The sequence below is a fragment of the Marmota flaviventris genome, chromosome 8 (assembly GCF_047511675.1).
Source record: "Marmota flaviventris isolate mMarFla1 chromosome 8, mMarFla1.hap1, whole genome shotgun sequence".
Lineage (NCBI taxonomy): Eukaryota > Metazoa > Chordata > Mammalia > Rodentia > Sciuridae > Marmota > Marmota flaviventris.
Window position 1 is genome coordinate 105752621 of NC_092505.1, and position 22000 is coordinate 105774620.

Here is a 22000-nt window from a genome sequence, read left to right on the forward strand (position 1 = left end):
ATTTTATTGATGTATAATAAAAACCATGTTACCAGATCCATTGTGACATATTTATATATGCATATAATTTGGTCAATTTTATTTCCTTCTTCTTTCCCTTACCTTCCTCTTTTTCCTCCCCTGCTTTTGTCTACGCTGCTAGTCTCCCTTGTATTTTCATGAGATCCTTTTTCTTCCTTTTTTCTCTCTAGCTTCCACATGTGAGAGAAAATATAGGACCCTTGACTTTCTGAGTTTGGTTTATTGCACTTAACATGATGATCTCCAGCTCTGTCCATTTTCCTGCAAATGACTTCATTCTTTTTTTAAATTACTGAATAAATCTCCATTGTATATATATGTATACCACATTTTCTTTATCCATTCATCTGTTGATGGATGTTTAATCTTGTTCACACTGGGCTATTATGAATTGCCCAGCAATAAACATAGATATATATGTATCAGTAATAGATGCTGACTTTATTTCTTTTGGATAAATACTGAGGACTGGTATAGCTAGGTCATATGAAAGTTTCATTTCTGACATTTGAGGAAACTCCATGCTGATTTGCATAGTGGTTATATTACGGAAAGCTTGGTCCTTGTCTCTGATGCCAATCCAATAATGAGGACACAGTTTTGAGAAAAAAAAAAAAGGTTTATTGCTTTGCTAATGAAGGAGAAACACAACAGACACCTGTCCCAAAAGCTGTGATTCTGCGGGAAAGGAGTTTGTAAAGAGGTGATTCAAAGGCTACATTCCATGTGTTCTTTGTTGGAATTGTAATCACTTGTTAATTTGGGACATAGTCATTTCTGAGATCTTCTGGTACCAGTCCCAAAGTCTGGATTACTTTGTTCTTATGGTGGATGTGTACTCAAGGGCAGATAACTCTGCTTAGGATGGGGAAGAAAGGTAACCCTGTTTCCCCTGAGATTAGGGAGGGGGAGAGATTAGGGAGGAGCAGGGAGTGAGGAAGAGAAAGAAACATGTCCATTTCAAAAATAAATTGCATTGGCAGAGCAGCCAAGGCTATATTCAAAGCATAAAGTGTACCACTGTTACAGTAATTTACAATTCCATCAACAGTTAAAAGAATTCATATTTCCCATCTCTCCAGCATTTATTGATGTTCATTTTCTTTTTTTGAGGGGGTGGATACTGGAGATTGGTGGGGCACTCAACTACTGAGCCACAACCCCCACCCTATTTTGTATTATTTTTTTAAAAATATATGTATCTTTAGTTGTAAATGGACCCACTGTCTTTATTTTTATGTAGTGCTGAGGATGGAACCCAGGGCCTCACACGTGCTAAGCAAACATTCTACTACTGAGCCAGAACCCCAGCCCCCTATTTTGTATTTTATTTAGAGATGGGGTCTCACTGAGTTGCTTAGCACCTTGCTTTTTGCTGAGGTTGCCTTTAAACTCTTTTAATCCTCTTGCTCAGCCTCATGAGCCCCTGGGAATACAGGTGTGTGCCACCACACTGGCTTTTTGTATTCTTGATGGTTGGATTGCCATTTTAACTGGAAATGAAATCTCAGTGTAGTTTTGATTTGCATTTCCCTGATGACAACATTTTTTCATATATTGAACATTTTTTAATTTATTGGCCATCTGTACCTTTGAAAAATATCTGTTTAGTTCATTTGCCCACTTATTGATTGTGTTGTTTTTGTTGGTATGTTTTTTGAGTTCTTTATATATTTTGGATATTAATCCTTTTGTCAGAGGAGTAGCTGGCAAAGATCTCCCATTATGTCTTTATACACTGTTGTTTCCTTTGTTGTGTAGAAGCTCTTTAATTTAATGCCACCCCATTTATTAATTTTTGTATTGTTTCCTGAACTTTAGTAGTCCTATTGAGGAAGATTGGGACTGTGCCTATATGTTAGAGTGTTTATCCTACATTTTCTTTTAGCAGTTGCACAATTTCTGGTCTAATTCATAGTTCTCTAATCCATTTTGCATTGACTTTTGAGCAGGTTGAGAGATAGGGATCTAGTTTCATTTTTCTACATGTGGATATCCAGTTTTCCCATGATTGTCTGTTAAAAAGATTGTGTTCTCCAACATATGTTTATTGTTTCTTTGTCAGGGATGAGATGACTGTATCTGTTTGGGTTTGTGTCTGTCTTCTATTTTACTGGTCTACTTGTTTTTCATGCTGTTTTAGGTACTGTAGCTCTGTAATATATTTGAAATAGGGTATTATGATTGTTCCTTTTTTTTTTTTTTTTTTGCTATTCTGGGTCTTTTGTTCTTCCATAAGAAGTTTAGAAATTTTTTTCTAGATCTTTGAAGAATGTCATTAGTATTTGATTGCTTTTAGTAATATAGCCATTTTAACAATATTAATTCTACCTATTGATGACCATGGAAAGTCTTTTCATCCTCTAGTGTCTTTTTAATTTCTTTTTTTATATTTTATGTTTTTATATTTTCATTGTAGAGGTCTTTCATATCTTTGGTTAGATTTATTTCCAGGTTTTTTGTTTGTTTTGTTTTTAGGCTATTGTAAATAGAATTGTTTTCCTGATTTCTTTCTCTGTGGATTTGTATACTGATTTAGTATCTTTCTACTTTGCCAAATTTGTTTGTCAGCTCTAGAAGTCTTCTGGTGGAGCGTTTGAAATCTTCTAAAATATAGGATCATGTCATCTACAAAAAGTGATATTTTGATTTCTTTCCTTCCTATTTGTTTTCCTTTTATTTCCTTCTCTTGCTAAATTACTCTAAAATTTCATTAGTGGTCTCACATGTATCTTAAACTACTTTTTCAATGGCTTCTTTTCATGTTATAAATGTGGTTAGATGTCACTTACTTTAAAAATTAAGAAGGACAATAAATTCCAGGCTGGGGCTATAGCTCAGTTGTAGAATGCTTATCTAGCACTGCCTAAAATAAAATAAGTACAAAAATCCCTAACATACCTTGCTACCACGTCTTCTTTCTTTCCTTTTTAGCTAAGCTATTCAACAGAATAGTCCATCATTTCATTTCATTCAGTCTCCAACTCACTGGAATTTGGTTGCAGTAGTTTTTACTACACTAACAGTATTTCTCTTGTTGTTTTTGTTGGTGTGTGTGTGTGTGTGTGTGTGTGTGTGTGTGTTTGGTACTGGGGATTGAACCCAGGGGTACTTCAGCTCTGAGTTACAACCCCCAGCCCTTTTTATTTTATTTTGTGACAGGCTCTCACCAGGTTGCTCAAACCAGTCTTAAATTTGTAATCTTCCTGTTTCAGCCAAACCAAATTGCTAGGATTATAGGCCTGTACCACTGCACCTGGCTTTCTCTTAGAATTCTAAAATGGTGATTACTTTGACAATGGAAGCAGTATATGAATAACAATAAGGCTTCTAAATTGAAGGAAAAAAAATACAATTTTAGTCATGGCAGTTAGGATATTTTGACAAAATTGTTTTAAAGTAACTTTTCCATTAATTTTTACATTTCTAAAGCATTCTAACATTTAGAGTAAGTTATATCCAAATTTTAAATATGCATTATATCAATACTGTTGACTTTATATGCAAATTTAATAGTTTAATTTTAGTCATGGCAGTTAGGATATTTTGACAAAATTGTTTTAAAGTATTTTTTCCATTAATTTTTACATTTCTAAAGCTTTCTTTCTATCATTTAGAGTAAGTTATATCCAAATTTTAAATATGCATTATATCAATACTGTTGACTTTATATGCAAATTTAATAGTTTACTTTATTTTCAGTTGGAGAAGATGGACAAATTAAAATTTGGTCAAAGACTGGGATGCTTAGATCAACTTTAGCTCAGCAAGGTATGTTTTATAATTAATAATTTTATTTTTGAAAGTTATAAAATATAAATGCCTTAATGTTTTCCTTTAGAATCAATTCAGTATAGTGGTTGAGGCTGACTTTGGTTAAATTCAAAACCTAGACTCTCTTCTTTCTATTTATACTTTTTCCCCTTATTTTCTATGATACCTGGTGGACATGGTAACCATATTGTTCAAGCCAAGAAATACATGAAATACTCATGGGATTTTTCCTTATGTTAGTGAATCTATATAAAGGCAATTATAGGCTAAATATTCTTGTAAAGTAATTCTGAAGCTTTTGGTACATTTTCTGTACTGATTAGGGGTGGGTGTCTAGTTGAGTCAATCACAGTCATAGAAGACATTAAAAGTATCACTTGGGATTGGGGTTGTAGCTCAGTGGCAGAATGCTTGTCTAGCATGGGTGAGGCACTGGCTTCAATCCTCAGCACTATATAAAAATAAACCAATAAGATAAAGGCATTCTGTCTGTCTACAACTACAAAAAGCAAAAACAAAAAACAAGAATCACCTTACTTAAAATGTCCCAATAAATTCATATTATTAGCACCCTTTCTAAATTATGTTGTACATATAATTTCTATCCTAGTAGAGGGGAACAGACATTCTGATGACCTGAAACTTGGTAAACCTCACTATTTTTAAAGGAGCATCTCCGTGTTTCTTATTAATGGAAAGGAGAGGCAGTAAGTCGATCCAGTGGTCATTTCTGTTGGAATTTAGAGCACATGTGACTTTCTTTCTGTGTAACAAATTGATGTTTCTAATTAGGTTTTTTAAAAAAATTTTGTTTTCTTTTAATATTTTTATAGTTGTCAATAGACCTTTATTTTATTTATTTGTATGTGGTGCTGAGAATCGAACCCAGGGCCTCACATGTGGTATGCAAGCGCTCTATCATGAGTCACAACCCCAGCCCCTAATTAGATTTTATGTAGGATGGTAAAGCAGTTTTATTGGTAACCTGAGAGCAGATGTGAGCTGATCTTCAAAGACAGATTGCCAAAACACTTGTAGCTTGTTCTTCAGAATTATATGATGAGGTTATAGTATGAAGCATCAATAAATTACTTCCAAAAATTTCCAGATTTCATCTTAAAAATCATGTTTACTCTTAGGATAATGTTAAAATGAGATTTCTTTAGGTATCCATTAACTAAATGTTAATAACAAAGTAACTAGAAGTACTAAATAGTATTTCTCTTCTGAGATTGCATCTTTGCTACAAATAATCTCCAGGTAGAATATTATCCATGGGTAAAAAATGTAGAGTTCTTAGAAGTAGTCATGAGTGAATTTCAGTTTTAAAAAATCAGTTTATTATTACTTTAGTAATGAAGTGATAAAATGTACCTTTAGAGGGCTAGGGTTGTAGCTCAGTGGTAGAGCACTTGCCTAGCATGTGTGAGTCACTGGGTTCGATTCTCAGCACCACAAATGAATGAATAAATAAATAAAGGATCATCAACAACTAAAAAAAAATTTAAAAAATCTACCTTTAGGAAATTAATCTTTCTTTAATCTTCTAGTGGGCATGACAATTTGATTTCTTCTTTACTGAATTTTTTTTTCAGTGCTGGGGATTGGATTCAGGACTTTGTCCATTGCTAGGTACATGCTCTACCCCTGAGCTGCAGCCTCAGCCACTATAGATTTTTCTGCTAAAGCTAATTATATAAATTATGTGGCATTCTTACTTTGTGATGAGTGATTTATGAGCAATGGACAGAATTCTTCTAGAAATCAGCCCCCTTACAAGGACTGCAGGAAATTTCAGTAGTGTCAGCTGTTGCTGTCACTGAGACATCCTTTTTTCCTTCCCACCGGTGCTCCACTTTCTTCTCTCCCACAGTGGTGATTGAAGCCAGGGTGCTTTAGCGCTGAGTTATACCCCCAGCTCATTTTACTTTTTATTTGGAGACATGGTCTGGCCTTGACCTTGTTCTCCTGCCTCAGCCTCTTTAGTTGCTGGGATTATGGGCATGTATCCAGTTTCCTTCCTTCCTTTCTTTCGTCTCATCACTTTTGTTGCCTACAAATGATCTCTGGAGAAATTTTGAAAGATTATCCCAGTTTCCACCATCAAAGATTTGAATTCTTTCCCAAGATTCTTTCCCTTCATAATCAGAAAAAGTCTCTGATTATTTTTATTATTATTACTCTTTTTGTGGTGCTTGGGATTGAACTCAGGGCCTTATATGCATGGTAGGCAGGCACTTTGATCATGAGCTCATTCCCAGCCACAGTCTTTAAAAAAAAATTTTTTTTTAATAAACTTCCTCGGTAAGTTTTGAGGATGATTATAAATCTGAACTACTGAGAGCAAGATGCTAAAAGCTTAAGTCAAAAGGCAAAGCAGGTGGGTATGAGGAACTCCTGCCTCTATTGAGGAGAGAAACTGTAAATTTTGATATAAAAATGAAATAATAGAAACTAAAATTATTGTATATATTGAAATCTATAAATAGTGCTGAAAGCATCCTTGTGGTTTTGTTTCCATGTTTATGGTAATTATGCTTTTTTTCTGATGAATAAAAAGGAGCCCCCCCTAATGCTCCTTTTCTTTCCTTTTGTTTTTGCCTCTTCCTCATTTGATACCTTTGGATCTACCACTTTAGACTTTCCAAAGTCCAAAATAGAATAATTTCTTTAATGTAAAAATTGTTAGTCATAGAAGTCAGGATAATAGTACTATTTGTTCAGTACTATAGTTTACCTGGACACGTAATGGATCTGGAAACCAGCTACTTATTTTACTTATTTACTAAAAACTACTTATTTTACTCTTAGGGGAAAATGTGTTCAGAGTTTTCAAACTTAGTCGGAGACACATGTTCATAAATTAGGGACTTTCTATAATATTGGAGGTTACAAACAGGGACCTGTGGGATGAATCTATTTTACTGGGCATGGTGGAGACCCAATATTAAAGAGAGGACATTTTACATACATATTTAAATTTCCTGTTTTTTTGTTTTTTGTTTTGGTACCAGGATTGAATTCAGGAGCACTCAATCAATTGAGCCACAGTCTTAGTCCTTTTTATTTTTTATTTTAAGACAGGATCTCACTAAGTTGCTTAGGGCCTTGCTAAATTGCTGAGGCTGACTTTGAATTTGTGATCTTCCTGCTTCAGCTTCCTAAGCGGCTGGGATTATAGGTGTGCACTGCTGCACCTGGCTAGATTTCCTGTTTCTTTTGAAAAATGGGCAGTAATATTGGGCTTGCTATCTGACATAAGTACAGTCAGAGTTTAGTAGCAGTTGCTTCAGTTTTATATTTTTAAGGTTTTCTACTTATTTTTCTATACTCCTACCTACTTCATTCATTTGCATTACATGATAGAACACAACATAAATATCTGAATGCTTTGAATTTGCAACTCCGATTTTCAATAACATTGATTTAAAATTTTATTTTTAGTGTATAGCATTGTATTTTTGTCTTAATTTGTTTAATAGATAACACATAAACATTGTTTTGGTTTTTTTTTTGTGTGTGTGTCAGGGTCTTGCTGTGTTGGCTAGGCTGGGCTGAAGTTTCCCATCCTCTCACTTCAGTCTTCTGAGTAGCTGGGATTATGTGCTTAGTTCTTGTAGTGTTATTTTATATCCTTTTTGTCCTTTTAAATATTACCCATGTCTCTCATATTGCCCCTGTCTTCTAGATATCCAGATCATATTTCTATAGGCAACTAGTGTTACCAGTTGGTTTGTTTGTTTTAGGTACTATTTAGAATTGAACCCAATGCCTCATACATGCTAGGCAAACACTCTACCACTGAGCTTTTCCTTGCCCACCAGTTTTTTGTGTAGCAAATATGCATTTATATATTTTTCTTTTATAAACAACTGGTTGCATACTATTATGGTATACTTGTTTTTTGTCTTTTTTTTTTTTTTTTGCCGGAATCATGACCTATCTTGGAGATAGTTTCATTTCATCATACATAAAAATCTCTCTCAAATTATTTTCTAAAGCAGATGTACCATTTTACATATCCAACCACAATAATTGAAGGTTCCAGTTTCTCCATATCCTTGTCAACGCCTGCTATCATGTTTCTTCTTTCTTTTCTCTTTTTTTTTTTTGAGGGGGGAGTACCAGGGATGGAACTCAGGGGCACTTGACCATTGAGCCACATCCCCAGCCCTATTTTGTATTTTTATTTAGAGACAGGGTCTCACTGAGTTGCTTAGCACCTTGTTTTTGCTGAGGCTGGCTTTGAACTCATGATCCTCTTGTCTCAGCCTCCCAAGCTTCTGGGATTATAGGCGTGGTGCTGGGCCTCTGTTTTTTTTTGTGTGTGTGTGTATGTATGATTGATAAAAGGGCCTCATGTATGCTAAGCATGTACTCTACCAATTTATCTTTTCAATTATAATCTAGTGGGTGTGGATTTATGAAAATCAATGTAGTTTTGATTTGCATTTCCCTGATGACTAGTGAGATTGAGCATCTTTTCATTTGCTTATTAGCCTTTTTGTATATTTTTTTTGGGGGGGGGGGGAATACCCAGTCAAACCCTTTCCCATTTGAAAAATTGGGTTTCTTAGCCAAGCACAGTGTTGCATACCTGTAATCCTTGCTGCTAGAAAGATGGAGATGAGTGAATCACTTGAATCCAGGAGTTCATGAACAGTTTGGACAATATACTAAAACACTATGTCTTAAAAAAATCATTATTATTGTATCATGTAATAAATAGTATTTTCCCTCAAATTCCAAAGAGCTATAATTTTTTTAGCATTAAATGACTTTGAAAGAGTTCATCTTTTTTGTCCTATTTTTAATCTTACTGTTCTCACTTAAGGTTTATATTAGTTATGATTTAAATAAAATAAAATTAGATTGACTTTCCTATTTTAGTTAACATGGTATTTCAACAGTAATTTGATTTATATTAATTATGATATTAGTAAGAAAAATTGAATTAGATTATTTTCCTATTTTAGTTAACCTGTTGGTATTTCTCTAGTAATCTGATGTCTTTTTTTGCATTAATATTATAGAGCTGTGCATTTAATTTTTGAGTTTTTAATCATTGCTTGCCACCTGTACTTTTCTTAATAAGGTAGGCTTTTTTCATTTCAACTCTGGAAAAATCATTAGAGAAGTAGTTGTAACATCACTAATCCAGAAGGAAAAATCCCTAATTGATTATTTATTTACTTATTTGCATTGCTGGGATCAAACCCAGGGCCTACCTTGGCTCTCTATCACTGAGCTATATCCCCAGTTCCCTGATTATTTATAAAGTCTTCCATAGAAACTGCAGATTTGGAGTGATTGTGAATCTGAGCTACCGAGAGTTACAGGTAGATGTTAAAGGCTCAAGTAGGAAGGTAAGGCGGGTGAAGTAAGGGACTCTTTTCTAGTGAATAGAGAAGCTGCATTTTTTTGGTTGTTGTTTTTAACATTTTGCACGGCATTTTGTGTGTGTGTGTGTGTGTGTGTGTGTGTGTGTGCGCCATTATAGTCTTTGTGTTGTTTTTTAAAAAGTTGATTTATTGGTGCATTTAATATTCAGAATAGTGGGTTTCATTGGGATATATTTGTACATGCATACAACATAATTTGGTCAAAATTAATCCCTATTTTCACCTTTTACTCTCCCCTCCTCCCTTTTCTTCTTCCTCTTCTTCTGCCCTATTGTTTCTCCTACTTTCATTATATCCCTTTTTTTCTTTCTTTCCTGCTGTCTTCCACATATGAGAAAAAACTTTTGATACAGAAATACAAAATAACAAATTATTGTGAAACTTGGAATTCCATAAACATTGTTGAAAGATACTAATGATTTTTGTCTTCATGTCTATGTTAATTATGCTTCTTTCTTGATGAATAGAAATTAATTCCTGCCTTCATTTTTTGATTATTGGGGCTGGACGTTCACCTAGAAAACAGTCATAGTAATAACCTTGTTCTTTAATACAGAAAGCTTATTAATCCCATTTTTTGGGGGAAAATTTGACTTATAAAAATATTATTACTGGTATGTATGAAACGTTATTGCTTTTTATTAGAGAAAAAATAAATACATAGGTTAAGAATAATTGCAATTAGACCAGTGTGTTACACTCTATATTTTAATTATGAATTAAAATTGGGATAAAGCAGTACTATAAACCAATAAGACATTTCCTCCTATTTTCAAATGAAGGAATGGGATAATGAAACAAGGAACCTATGAATAATAAATCTAATAAAGCGATGAAATATAAATAACTATAACATAAGGTAGAGCATGCTCATTGCTATGTATTGCCATTGGAGAACAGGGAGGCAGATATAATGCTTTGTATGGAGAGAAGGTCCTTGAAAGGTTTTCTAGCAAATATTGCAGCATCTTTTTCTACTGGACTCTGAAGGATGAAGAAATGGGTTTGTTGGTATTGGAATAGAATTATGAAGGAAGGTAGAGTGACTAGAAGCATAGAGACAGAAGAGCAAGAGGCACAGAAGTTAGGTAAATGGGAGTAGATCTTTAGGGCTAGGGTGTAGGCTATCTGAGGATAATACTAGAGTGTAGTACTGTCAGAGGGGCCAGGATTCCAACAGCCGTAGGGTTTTGGAGTTTATTCTGTAAGTATACAAAACCTTAAAAAAAAGTAAGTAGGAGACAGTGACTTAGGAATATTACCTCAGCAGTTATGTGTAGGGTAAATAAGAGGACGTGGAATATTAAATGGAGGTGGCTAGTAAGGATGTTTCTGAAAGGTCCTGTGCTAGTGCTATTTAAAGTTTGAAGGTAATGGCAATAATAATTGAAAAAATGAACAGTTCTGAGGGGCTGAAAGGGATTAATATCTTGTAAGCAGTAAAGAGTTAAGAAAGAGGGAAAAAATTAGGGAATATGTGTGGAGGGATGTAAGTTTTTTTTTTGGTACTGGGTATTGAACTCAGGGACACTTGATCACTGAGCCACATTCCTAGCCCTATTTTGTATTTCATTTAGAGATAGGGTCTCACTGAGTTGCTTCGCGCCTCACTTTTGCTGAGGCTGGCTTTAAACTTGCGATCCTCCTGTCTCAGCCTCCTGAGCCAATGGGACTACAGGCTTGCGCTGCTGTGCCTGGCCAAGGGATAATAGTTTTTGAATATTGTAGGATTTGAAATTCTAGTATGGAGATGCCTTTGGACAAGTGGAAATGTGTTATTAGCTCAAAAGTGAAGGCTAAAATATTAACTTGGAAGTCAGTTATGCAAAGGTGAAGGAAGAAAAATGATGCTATAGAGGAAATTGAGACTCCTAAGGGAGAGATGACTGAGGATAGAAACTAAATAAATAAATGCTTTTATTTAAGCTTTTTCTTATACTGACCCAGTGACATACATAACCAAAAAGTTGCTGTTTTTGAAATAACTCCCATTTGATATGGTTAGTATGTGTTCCGTGATATAGAAGGAAAGCAAAATAATTCTTGGCTTTTAAATTCTTAATGAGTTTGCAAAAAAAACTGAGTACCTGCTAACATGAAGAAGAGCACAATAAACTCTAATGGTTGCTTATTGCATTTTGAAGTCATTTCTAGTAGTAGCAGTAAACAGTACATATTTAGTGCTAGACTTTATTCTAAGTACTATACTCAAATTCACTCATTCTAGACCTACATTACATTCAAGGCAAAGATAGCTAATGCTTCATTATAATAATGAACAGTTTGTTTCAAATACTTTCTTAAAAACATACAAAAACAACTGTTAGGGGATACTTTTATAGTGTGAATGTGAAAAACATGTTTGACCAGGTACTTCCTTAAAACAACTGAAATACATTTTTGTCTCCTCTTCTGTGGTTTAAAATGCCTTCAACAGGTTGAAAGAATTTAGATAATTTGTTTTACAGAGAGATAAGGGCCTGACATTTAACACAACCCCAGGTGCATGTGGTTTCTTAAAAAATGTCAAAAAGGTCACATGGTTTTAGTGTACAAAGTCAGAAAAACAAGATATTTTTGAGTGTCTCAACTGAAATGAAGCATAAATAAAAATTCCCATTATAAAAAGTAAGAAATTATTTAACTATTATAAAATTATTTTCTTGATTTTTGCCCATTTTTGTTAATAATGAAGGCAATAACATCTTGTTAAATAATTTGCTAAACTCTTTGTTTTAAAGTAATTCAATCTGGAGCCTTAATTTATTATTTCCATACTGATTTTGCATTGTGAAATATAGCACTAGGAATAATTCATGCTTTAATAGGTATGGTTGTACCAGTATTTAAAATGTTATGGATTTGTTCCAACTTCTAATGGAATTTCATAATAGAAATTGTTCTTTTCTTTGTGAAGCTAATTAATCACTTTGAATACTGATCTTCATTAGAACTAACCAAATTGAAATTTATATAACTATGTTCATCTCCTTTTTACATATATAGTAGTAGATATAGTAATTTACATATATAGTAATATACTTAATTTCACACTTAATATTTTATTTAAATGTAAGAAATGAATATAATGAAGACATCTCTTAGTTCTTGATATTGTATGCTTTTTGAAGTTTTAGTGGTTAGAGTTGAATTAATTTACTGCTGCTTATACAGAACTTCATATTTGTTTCTATTGCTTTTATTTTGATGGAAGGAATGTGGTTATAACAAATGAATGTGTTATAACATAGGAATTATTTTACTTTTCCTCTATAAGCTATTTTGGTTTTATATCATAAATTATACTTGTTACTTTAAAATTATTGTTTAACAATTATTATTTAAGCAGGAAATAAATTTTCTCCTTGTTCCAACAGGGCAGATAAGTATTCTGAAGAAAGGTTTATAAACAAGGAAATGGTGACCCAGCTGATTTAATGGGGCTACAAATAAATGTTAAGGTTGGGAGGATGAAAGCATCCCTAGCTCCTCATCCTGTACCCCAGCTGTGCCTTTTACCATAACTGTGGGCCTAAAGTTACATCCTGTATAACTTAATGGGAGTTGTATTTACTGAATTATTTCCTTGAGGGTAGATGTTTGTCATAGTTTAGTATACACCCTCAGGAAAGTATAATTTTACTTAATGAATTCAATGAAGATTTGATAGCCTGTAAACTAAAATATATTAATTTATTGTTTTGCACAAAAGCTATATCTATAATAATGGAAGTAAAGAAGGAACCTAGAATTCTACCATCTTGATAAGTATCTTCCCATCCTAATCCCTTCTAGTCTTTACCAAGAATCACATTTGAAACATCTGAAATTTTGCCTTACATTTTCTGGATTTTTTTTTTTTTTTAAAATAAGTTGAATTCCTTATTTGGAGATTTACTTTGAAGCTCAGGTCAGCTCCTGGCTACTCCTGAAGAATATTCGCAGAGAATGTACTTACCAAGTATAGGTCAGGCCTCAAATAGCTATAGTTAGGCTTTCTTACCAAGAATTCCAGCAGACTATGTTTTTAGTACATAGCCAAGGTCATAAACACCCTGATTCAGGATATATTCCCAAGGTCATAAACATTTGCTAGTGAGCATGAGCTCACTTATGTAACATGTTGGCAGTGTGCTTTCTTTGTTTGGCCTGCATATAAAAAAGGCCTATGGAAGGATTAGGGGGTGGGGCTAGAAGTTGAGAGCTGCTGCTACTTCTGAATAAAGCCTTTTCTACTATCCCAACCTTGCCTCACATCTTCTTTTATCTGTTGGGGTCCTGAATTTGTTTCCCAGGGTCTTAGCCTCAGCCAGAGTATGGAAGTTGGAGGAGTACCTTCTGAGGCTGGGAAGAGTTTCTATGGGTTCCTTTGAAATACAACAATCTTATAGGTAGGAAGGGTAGGTTGCATCAGGGGGGCACAATTTCTATTCATTAGACTACTGCTGAATGTAGTCTAGAGAATTCTATTGCCTATTATACTATAAGGCAATATATATCATTGACTAACATAAACCCTTTGTAACTTTAAGTTCAAATTGTGGAAGCCATGCTTCAGGGTTTGTTTTGTTTTGTTTTATAGTGGGTCTAAACTTGACCGCTGGTACTTGCTCACAAATGAATTATATCCTGATCAAAAAGAAAATGGCACAAAAGAAATAAGATAACACTTTGACAAAAGAAGAATATGTGTCTTATTGAAATTTATTCCACGTTGATTATAGCTGGGTGAGGCAAGTGAAATACAGAATATTTATTATCATATAACAAATGCTTTCAATAGGTATGTATTCATATCTGTTATATAGATATGTGTACAGGTATGTATTCATATCTGTTTAAAGAAAAACTAGACTCACATGAAGCATAATCTTTTGGAAGGTAATTAAGAATGTAATCAAGTTAAGAAATACTATTCTTAAATGTAATTGAGTTAAAAAATATAATCTTTAAATTACTACCAAAAATTAAAACAATATCAAATTTAATATATGGTAGGTAAATCAAACTTACGCTTTTCCCCTGGAAATGAGTCAACTTTATCTTGATTATAGCATATATGACCCTTTCTTAGCCTCGCTTTCAGACTAAAGCCATACATGAGAGATAACAAAACTTTTTCTAGTCTGATATTTAATTTGCCATTTAAGATCTTATAGGTAGGAAGGGTAGGTTGCATCAGGGGGGGACAATTTCTATTCATTAGACTACTGCTGAATCAGTAGTCTAGAGAATTCTTTTTTTTTTAAAAAATTTTTTATTGTTGGCTGTTCAAAACATTACATAGTTCTTGATATATCATATTTCACACTTTGATTCAAGTGGGTTATGAGCTCCCATTTTTACCCCATATACAGATTGCAGAATCACATCAGTTACACATCCATTGATTTACATATTGCCATACTAGTGTCTGTTGTGTTCTGCTGCCTTTCCTATCCTCTACTATCCCCCCTCCCCTCCCCTCTTCTCTCTCTGCCCCCTCTACTGTCATTCATTTGTCCCCCTTGTATTATTTTTCCCTTTCCCCTCACTTCCTCTTGTATGTACTTTTGTATAACCCTGAGGGTCTCCTTCCATTTCCATGCAATTTCCCTTCTCTCTCTCTTTCCCTCCCACCTCTCATCGCTGTTTAATGTTAATCTTCTTCTCATGCTCTTCGACCCTACTCTGTTCTTAGTTACTCTCCTTATATCAAAGAAGACATTTGGCATTTGTTTTTTAGGGATTGGCTGGCTTCACTTAGCATAATCTGCTCTAATGCCATCCATTTCCCTGTAAATTCTATGATTTTGTCATTTTTTAATGCAGAGTAATACTCCATTGTGTATAAATGCCACATTTTTTTTATCCATTCATCTATTGAAGGGCATCTAGGTTGGTTCCACAGTCTTGCTATTGTGAATTGTGCTGCTATGAACATCGATGTAGCAGTGTCCCTGTAGCATGCTCTTTTTAGGTCTTTAGGGAATAGACCGAGAAAGGGAATAGCTGGGTCAAATGGTGGCTCCATTCCCAGGTTTCCAAGAAATCTCCATACTGCTTTCCAAATTGGCTGCACCAATTTGCAGTCCCACCAGCAATGTACAAGTGTACCCTTTTCCCCACATCCTCGCCAGCACTTGTTGTTGTTTGACTTCATAATGGCTGCCAATCTAACTGGAGTGAGATGGTATCTTAGGGTGGTTTTGATTTGTATTTCTCTGACTGCTAGAGATGGTGAGCATTTTTTCATGTACTTGTTGATTGATTGTATGTCCTCCTCTGAGAAGTGTCTGTTCAGGTCCTTGGCCCATTTGTTGATTGGGTTGTTTGTTCTCTTATTGTCTAATTTTTTGAGTTCTTTGTATACTCTGGATATTAGGGCTCTATCTGAAGTGTGAGGAGTAAAGATTTGTTCCCAGGATGTAGGCTCTCTATTTACCTCTCTTATTGTTTCTTTTGCTGAGAAAAAACTTTTTAGTTTGAGTAAGTCCCATTTGTTGATTCTAGTTATTAACTTTTGTGCTATGGGTGTCCTATTGACGAATTTGGAGCCCGACCCCACAGTATGTAGATCGTAGCCAACTTTTTCTTCTATCAGACGGCGTGTCTCTGATTTGATATCAAGCTCCTTGATCCATTTTGAATTCACTTTTGTGCATGGCGAGAGAAAGGGATTCAGTTTCATTTTGTTGCATATGGATTTCCAGTTTTCCCAGCACCATTTGTTGAAGATGCTATCCTTCCTCCATTGCATGCTTTTAGCCCCTTTATCAAATATAAGGTAGTTGTAGTTTTGTGGATTGGTTTCTGTGTCCTCTATTCTGTACCATTGGTCCACCCGCCTGTTTTGGTACCAGTACCATGCTGTTTTTGTTACTATTGCTCTGTAGTATAGTTTGAAGTCTGGTATCGCTATACCGCCTGATTCACACTTCCTGCTTAGAGTTGTTTTTGCTATTCTGGGTCTTTTATTTTTCCATATGAATTTCATGATTGCTTTCTCTATTTCTACAAGAAATGCCGTTGGGATTTTGATTGGCATTGCATTAAACCTATAGAGAACTTTTGGTAATATCGCCATTTTGATGATGTTAGTTCTGCCTATCCATGAACAGGGTATATTTTTCCATCTTCTAAGATCTTCTTCTATTTCTCTCTTTAGGGTTCTGTAGTTTTCATTGTATAAGTCTTTCACCTCTTTTGTTAGGTTGATTCCCAAGTATTTTATTTTTTTTGAAGATATTGTGAATGGAGTGGTTGTCCTCATTTCCATTTCAGAGGATTTGTTGCTGATATACAGGAATGCCTTTGATTTATGCGTGTTGATTTTATATCCTGCCACTTTGCTGAATTCATTTATTAGCTCTAATAGTTTCTTTGTAGAGCCTTTTGGGTCTGCTAGGTATAGAATCATGTCATCTGCAAATAGTGATAATTTAAGTTCTTCTTTTCCTATTTTGATGCCTTTAATTTCTTTCGTCTGTCTAATTGCTCTGGCCAGTGTTTCGAGAACTATGTTGAACAGAAGTGGTGAGAGAGGGCATTCCTGTCTTGTTCCAGATTTTAGAGGGAATGCCTTCAATTTTTCTCCATTCAGAATGATGCTAGCCTGAGGCTTAGCATAGATTGCTTTTACAATATTGAGGTATGTTCCTGTTATCCCTAGTTTTTCTAGAGTTTTGAACATAAAGGGATGCTGTACTTTGTCGAATGCTTTTTCCGCATCTATCGAGATGATCATGTGGTTCTTATTTTTAAGTCTATTGATGTGGTGAATAACATTTATTGATTTCCGTATATTGAACCAGCCTTGCATCCCAGGGATGAATCCTACTTGATCATGGTGCACAATTTTTTTGAGATGTTTTTGTATCTGATTCGCCAGAATTTTATTGAGGATTTTTGCATCTAGGTTCATTAGAGATATTGGTCTGTAGTTTTCTTTCTTTGAAGTGTCTTTGTCTGGTTTAGGTATCAGGGTGATGTTGGCCTCGTAGAATGAATTTGGAAGTTCTCCCTCTTTTTCTATTTCCTGAAGTAGCTTGAAAAGTATTGGTATTAGTTCGTCTTTAAAGGTTTTGTAAAACTCTGCTTTATACCCATCCGGTCCTGGGCTTTTCTTAGTTGGTAGTCTTTTGATGGTTTCTTCTATTTCCTCAATTGATATTGGTCTGTTTAGGTTGTCTATATCCTCCTGACTCAATCTGGGCAGATCATATGACTTAAGAAATTTATCGATGCCTTCACTATCTTCCAATTTATTGGAGTATAAGGATTCAAAATAATTTTTGATTATCTTCTGTATATCTGAAGTGTCTGTTGTGATATTGCCTTTTTCATCCCGTATGCTAGTAATTTGAGTTCTCTCTCCTTCTGTTCGCTAGCATGGCTAAGGGTCTGTCGATTTTGTTTATTTTTTCAAAGAACCAACTTTTAGTTTTGTCAATTTTTTCAATTGTTTCTTTTGTTTCGATTTCATTAATTTCAGCTCTGATTTTAATTATTTCTTGCCTTCTACTTCTTTTGCTGTTGTTTTGCTCTTCTTTTTCTAGGATTTTGAGATAAAGTATGAGATCATTTATTTGTTGGTTTTTTCTTTTTTTAAGGAATGAACTCCAAGCAGTGAATTTTCCTCTTAGAACTGCTTTCAATGTGTCCCATAGATTCCGATATGTTGTGTCAGTGTTTTCATTAATCTCTAAGAATTTTTTAATTTCCTCCTTGATGTCTTCTATAACCCATTGATCATTCAGTAACCTATTGTTCATTCTCCAAGTGATGTATTCTTTTTCCTTCCTTCTTTTATCGTTGATTTTCAGTTCCATTCCATTATGATCAGATAGGATGCATGGTATTATCTCTACTCCTTTGTGTTGTCTTAAGAGTTTCCCTGTGACATAATATATGATCTGTTTTTGAGAAGGATCCATGTGCTGCTGAGAAAAAAGTGTAACTGCTTGATGTTGGGTGGTATATTCTATATATGTCCATTAAGTCTAGGTTATTAATTGTGTTATTGAGTTCTATAGTTTCCTTATTCAACTTTTGTTTGGAAGATCTGTCCAGTGGCGAGAGAGGTGTGTTGAAGTCTCCCATGATTATTGTATGGTGGTCTATTAGACTCTTGAACTTGAGAAGAGTTTGTTTGATGAACATAGCTGTACCATTGTTTGGGGCATATATATTTATGATTGTTATGTCTTGTTGGTGTATGGTTCCCTTAAGCAGTATGTAGTGTCCCTCTTTATCCCTTTTGATTAACTTGGGCTTGAAATCTATTTTATTTGATATGAGTATGGACACTCCTGCTTGTTTCCGAAGTCCATATGAGTGATATGATTTTTCCCAACCTTTCACCTTCAGCCTATGTATGTCTTTTCCTATCAAATGCGTCTCCTGTAGGCAGCATATTCTTGGGTCTTGTTTTGTGATCCATTCTACTAGCCTGTGTCTCTTGATTGGTGAGTTTAAGCCATTAACATTTAGGGTTATTATTGAGATATGGGTTGTTCTTCCAGCCATATTTGTTTATTTCTGTTACTAAACATGGTTTGTTTTCCTCTTTGATTATTTTTCCCTCCTTTACTGTCCTACCTCCCACTGTTGGTTTTCATTGTTATTTTCCATTTCCTCTTCCTGTAATGTTTTGCCAAGGATGTTTAGAAGAGATGGTTTTCTAGCTGCAAATTCTTTTAACTTTTGTTTATCGTGGAAGGTTTTAATTTCATCTTCCATCCTGAAGCTTAATTTCGCTGGAAACACAATTCTTGGTTGGAACCCATTTTCTTTCAGTGTTTGAAATATGTTATTCCAGGATCTTCTAGCTTTCAGAGTCTGTGTTGAAAGATCAGCTGTTATCCTGATTGGCTTACCCCTAAATGTGATCTGCTTCCTTTCTCTTGTAGCTTTTAAAATTCTCTCCTTATTCTGTATGTTGGGCATCTTCATTATAATGTGTCTAGGTGTGGGTCTCTTATGATTTTGCACATTCGGCGTCCTGTAGGCTTCTAGGATTTGGGATTCTGTCTCATTCTTCAAGTCTGGGAAGTTTTCTCGTATTATTTCATTGAATAGATTGCTCATTCCTTTGGTTTGAAACTCTGTCCCTTCCTGTATCCCAATGACTCTTAAATTTGGTCTCTTGATGTTATCCCATATTTCTTGGATGTTCTGCTCATGGTTTCTTAACAGTCTTGCTGAGCTGTCTATGTTCTTTTCAAGTTGAAATACTTTATCTTCATTGTCTGATGTTCTATCTTCTAAGTGTTCTACTCCACTGGTAGTATTCTCAATTGAGTTTTTAAGTTGGTTTATTGCTTCATGCATTTCTAGGATTTCTGTTTGTTTGTTTTTTATAACCTCTATCTCCCTGTATAGTTATCTTTTGCTTCTTGGATTTGTTTATGTAATTCATTGTTGAAGTGATCTTTCATTGTCTGATTTTGCTGTCTGATGTCTTCCTTGAGACTCCAGATCATCTGAAGCATGCATATCCTGAATTCTTTATCTGACATTCCATCTGCTGCAGCTATTACCTCTTCTAACGTTGAGTTGACCTGCATTGCTTGTGGTCCTTTCTTTCCTTGTCTCTTCATACTGTTCGCGTTCCTTTCTACTTGGTGAAACTGTTGTGCTATTAAATTTTCCCCCTATATATTTATATTGGTCTTGTATAGTTGCAAAGTCTCCCTCGCAGGCGCGGGTGGCAGCTCTGCCCCTCCTCCAATTGGGGCAATGTGCCTACCACGCCGGCAGGCCACTGGGCCTGCTCTGCCGGTCGGTAGCATGTCCGCCTACCTTGCAGGCGCGGGCGGCGGCTCTGTCCCTCTGCGGGCCGCTAGGCTTGTTCTGTCGGTGGTCACAGTTCTGCCTACTTTGCAGGCGCAGGCAGCGGCACTGCCCCTCTGCAGGCCTCTGGGGCTGTTCTGCCAGTGGGTCGCAGGTCCGCCTACCTTGCAGGCGCGGGGGGCGCGGCGGCTCTACCCTTCCTCAGGCCACTGGGCCTGTTCTGTCTGTCGGTTGCAGGTCTGGCCTGTTCTGATGGTGGTCACAGTTACGTCTACCTTGCAGGCGCGGGGGGAGGGGGCGGCTCTGCCTCTCAGCAGGCCGCTGCTCCTCTTCTGCCGGTGGGTTGCAGGCCCGCCTACCTTGCAGGAGTGATTGGAAGCTCTGTCCCGCCGCGGGCCACTGGGCCTTTTCTGTCGGTGGTCACAGTTCCGCCTACCTGGCAGGCGCGGGGGGTGGGGGGCGGCTCTGCCTCTCAGCAGGCCGGTGCTCCTCTTCTTCCGGTGGGTTGCAGACCCACCTACCTTGCAGGAGTGATTGGAAGCTCTGTCCCGCCGCGGGCCACTGGGCCTTTTCTGTCAGTGGTCACAGTTCCGCCTACCTGGCAGGCGCGGGGGGCGGGGGGCGGCTCTGCCCCTCAGCAGGCCGCTGGGCCTGCTCTGTGGGTGGTCACAGTTCCCTCTACCTTGCCGGTGCAGGGGGAGGGGGCGGCTCTGCCTCTCAGCAGGCCGCTGCTCCTCTTCTGCCGGTGGGTCACAGTCCCGCCTACCTTGCAGGAGTGATTGGAAGCTCTGTCCCGCCGCGGGTCACTGGGCCTTTTCTGTTGGTGGTCAAGTAGTCTAGAGAATTCTATTGCCTATTATAGTATAAGGAATGGGAATTGACTCAGGTTTGAGAATTTTTAGTCTATAAGGTAAGTAAACCAATACATTTTTACATGGACAATTTATTCACCTATGCTTAAATAAGTTTAAACATTAGTGGCTGTTGATGGGAAATGATAAATCATGACTTTTCTAATATGTGTTGATACCTTTAAAAATGAAGTATATTTTATATATTTTGATAGTGTACTATCTGAAATTTCTGAGAACTCCATATTTTCTCAGCAAGATCCAAATTAGTTAAAATATAGTATGTTGGATGAATGAATAAAGAAAATGTCATGGAGTTTTATTCAGCCATAGGAAAAATGTCATTTGCAGGAAAATGGATGAACTAGAGACCATTATGTTGAACTAAATAAATCAAACTCAGAAGGTTAATGGTTGTATGTTTTCTCTCATATGTGGAAGCTAGAGAGGAAAAAGGAAAAGAAAGGAAGAGGGGGAGGATTTCATGAAAATCAAAAGGTGATCAATAGAGAAAAGAGAAGTGGGAAGTGAGGAGGTAGGAGAAAGTGCTAAGGAATGATATTGGCCAAATTATAATGTTATATTATGTATCATGTGCATGTATGAATATGTAACAACATATTCCATCAGTATGTACAACTATAATGTACTAATAAAAAGGTTGGAAAAGAAAAATTTCTAGTATGTCATTTATAAACAATAGAGTTTTATTCAGCCATAAGGAAGAATGAAAATTTTCTGATTGGATGGAAATGGAGAACTTCATGCTAAGTGAAATAGGCCAAACTCAGAAAGTCAAGTGTTGAATATTTTCTCCTATGTAGAAGATAGAAAGAAAAAAATAAAATAAAAAAAAAAAGTGGATCTTACAAAATTAGAAGATCAAAAGAGTAGAGGAAGGGCTCCAGAGGGGAGGAAAGAGGGGAGAAAATGGGGAAGTGCTGAAGAAAGAAATCTTCCAAATTATCCTATATCCTTGCATGAATATACCTTAACAAATACTGCTTATACAAATAATTATAATGTACTAATTAAAGTAGTGATAAGAATAATGGAAGAGACTTTGAATAGAATATTATAAGTGGATGGAGGGGAGGGAAAAAGGAAGTAAAAGGAGCTGGGGGATGAAATTGATCAAATTATATGCATATGAATATGGCATAATGAATCTCACTATTA

The 22000-nt window shown here is 35.8% G+C and overlaps 1 protein-coding gene across 2 annotated transcripts in view; it reads left to right on the plus strand.

Moving 5' to 3' along the window:
- Ift80 (intraflagellar transport 80) overlaps positions 1 to 22000 on the plus strand; it is a 142164-nt gene that overhangs the window by 27695 nt on the left and 92469 nt on the right. For both annotated transcript variants that reach the window (XM_071615516.1, XM_027934018.2), the window contains one exon: positions 3724 to 3792. In XM_071615516.1, coding sequence (XP_071471617.1) covers positions 3724 to 3792 — 69 coding nt within the window. The remainder of the gene's footprint in view (positions 1 to 3723; positions 3793 to 22000) is intronic.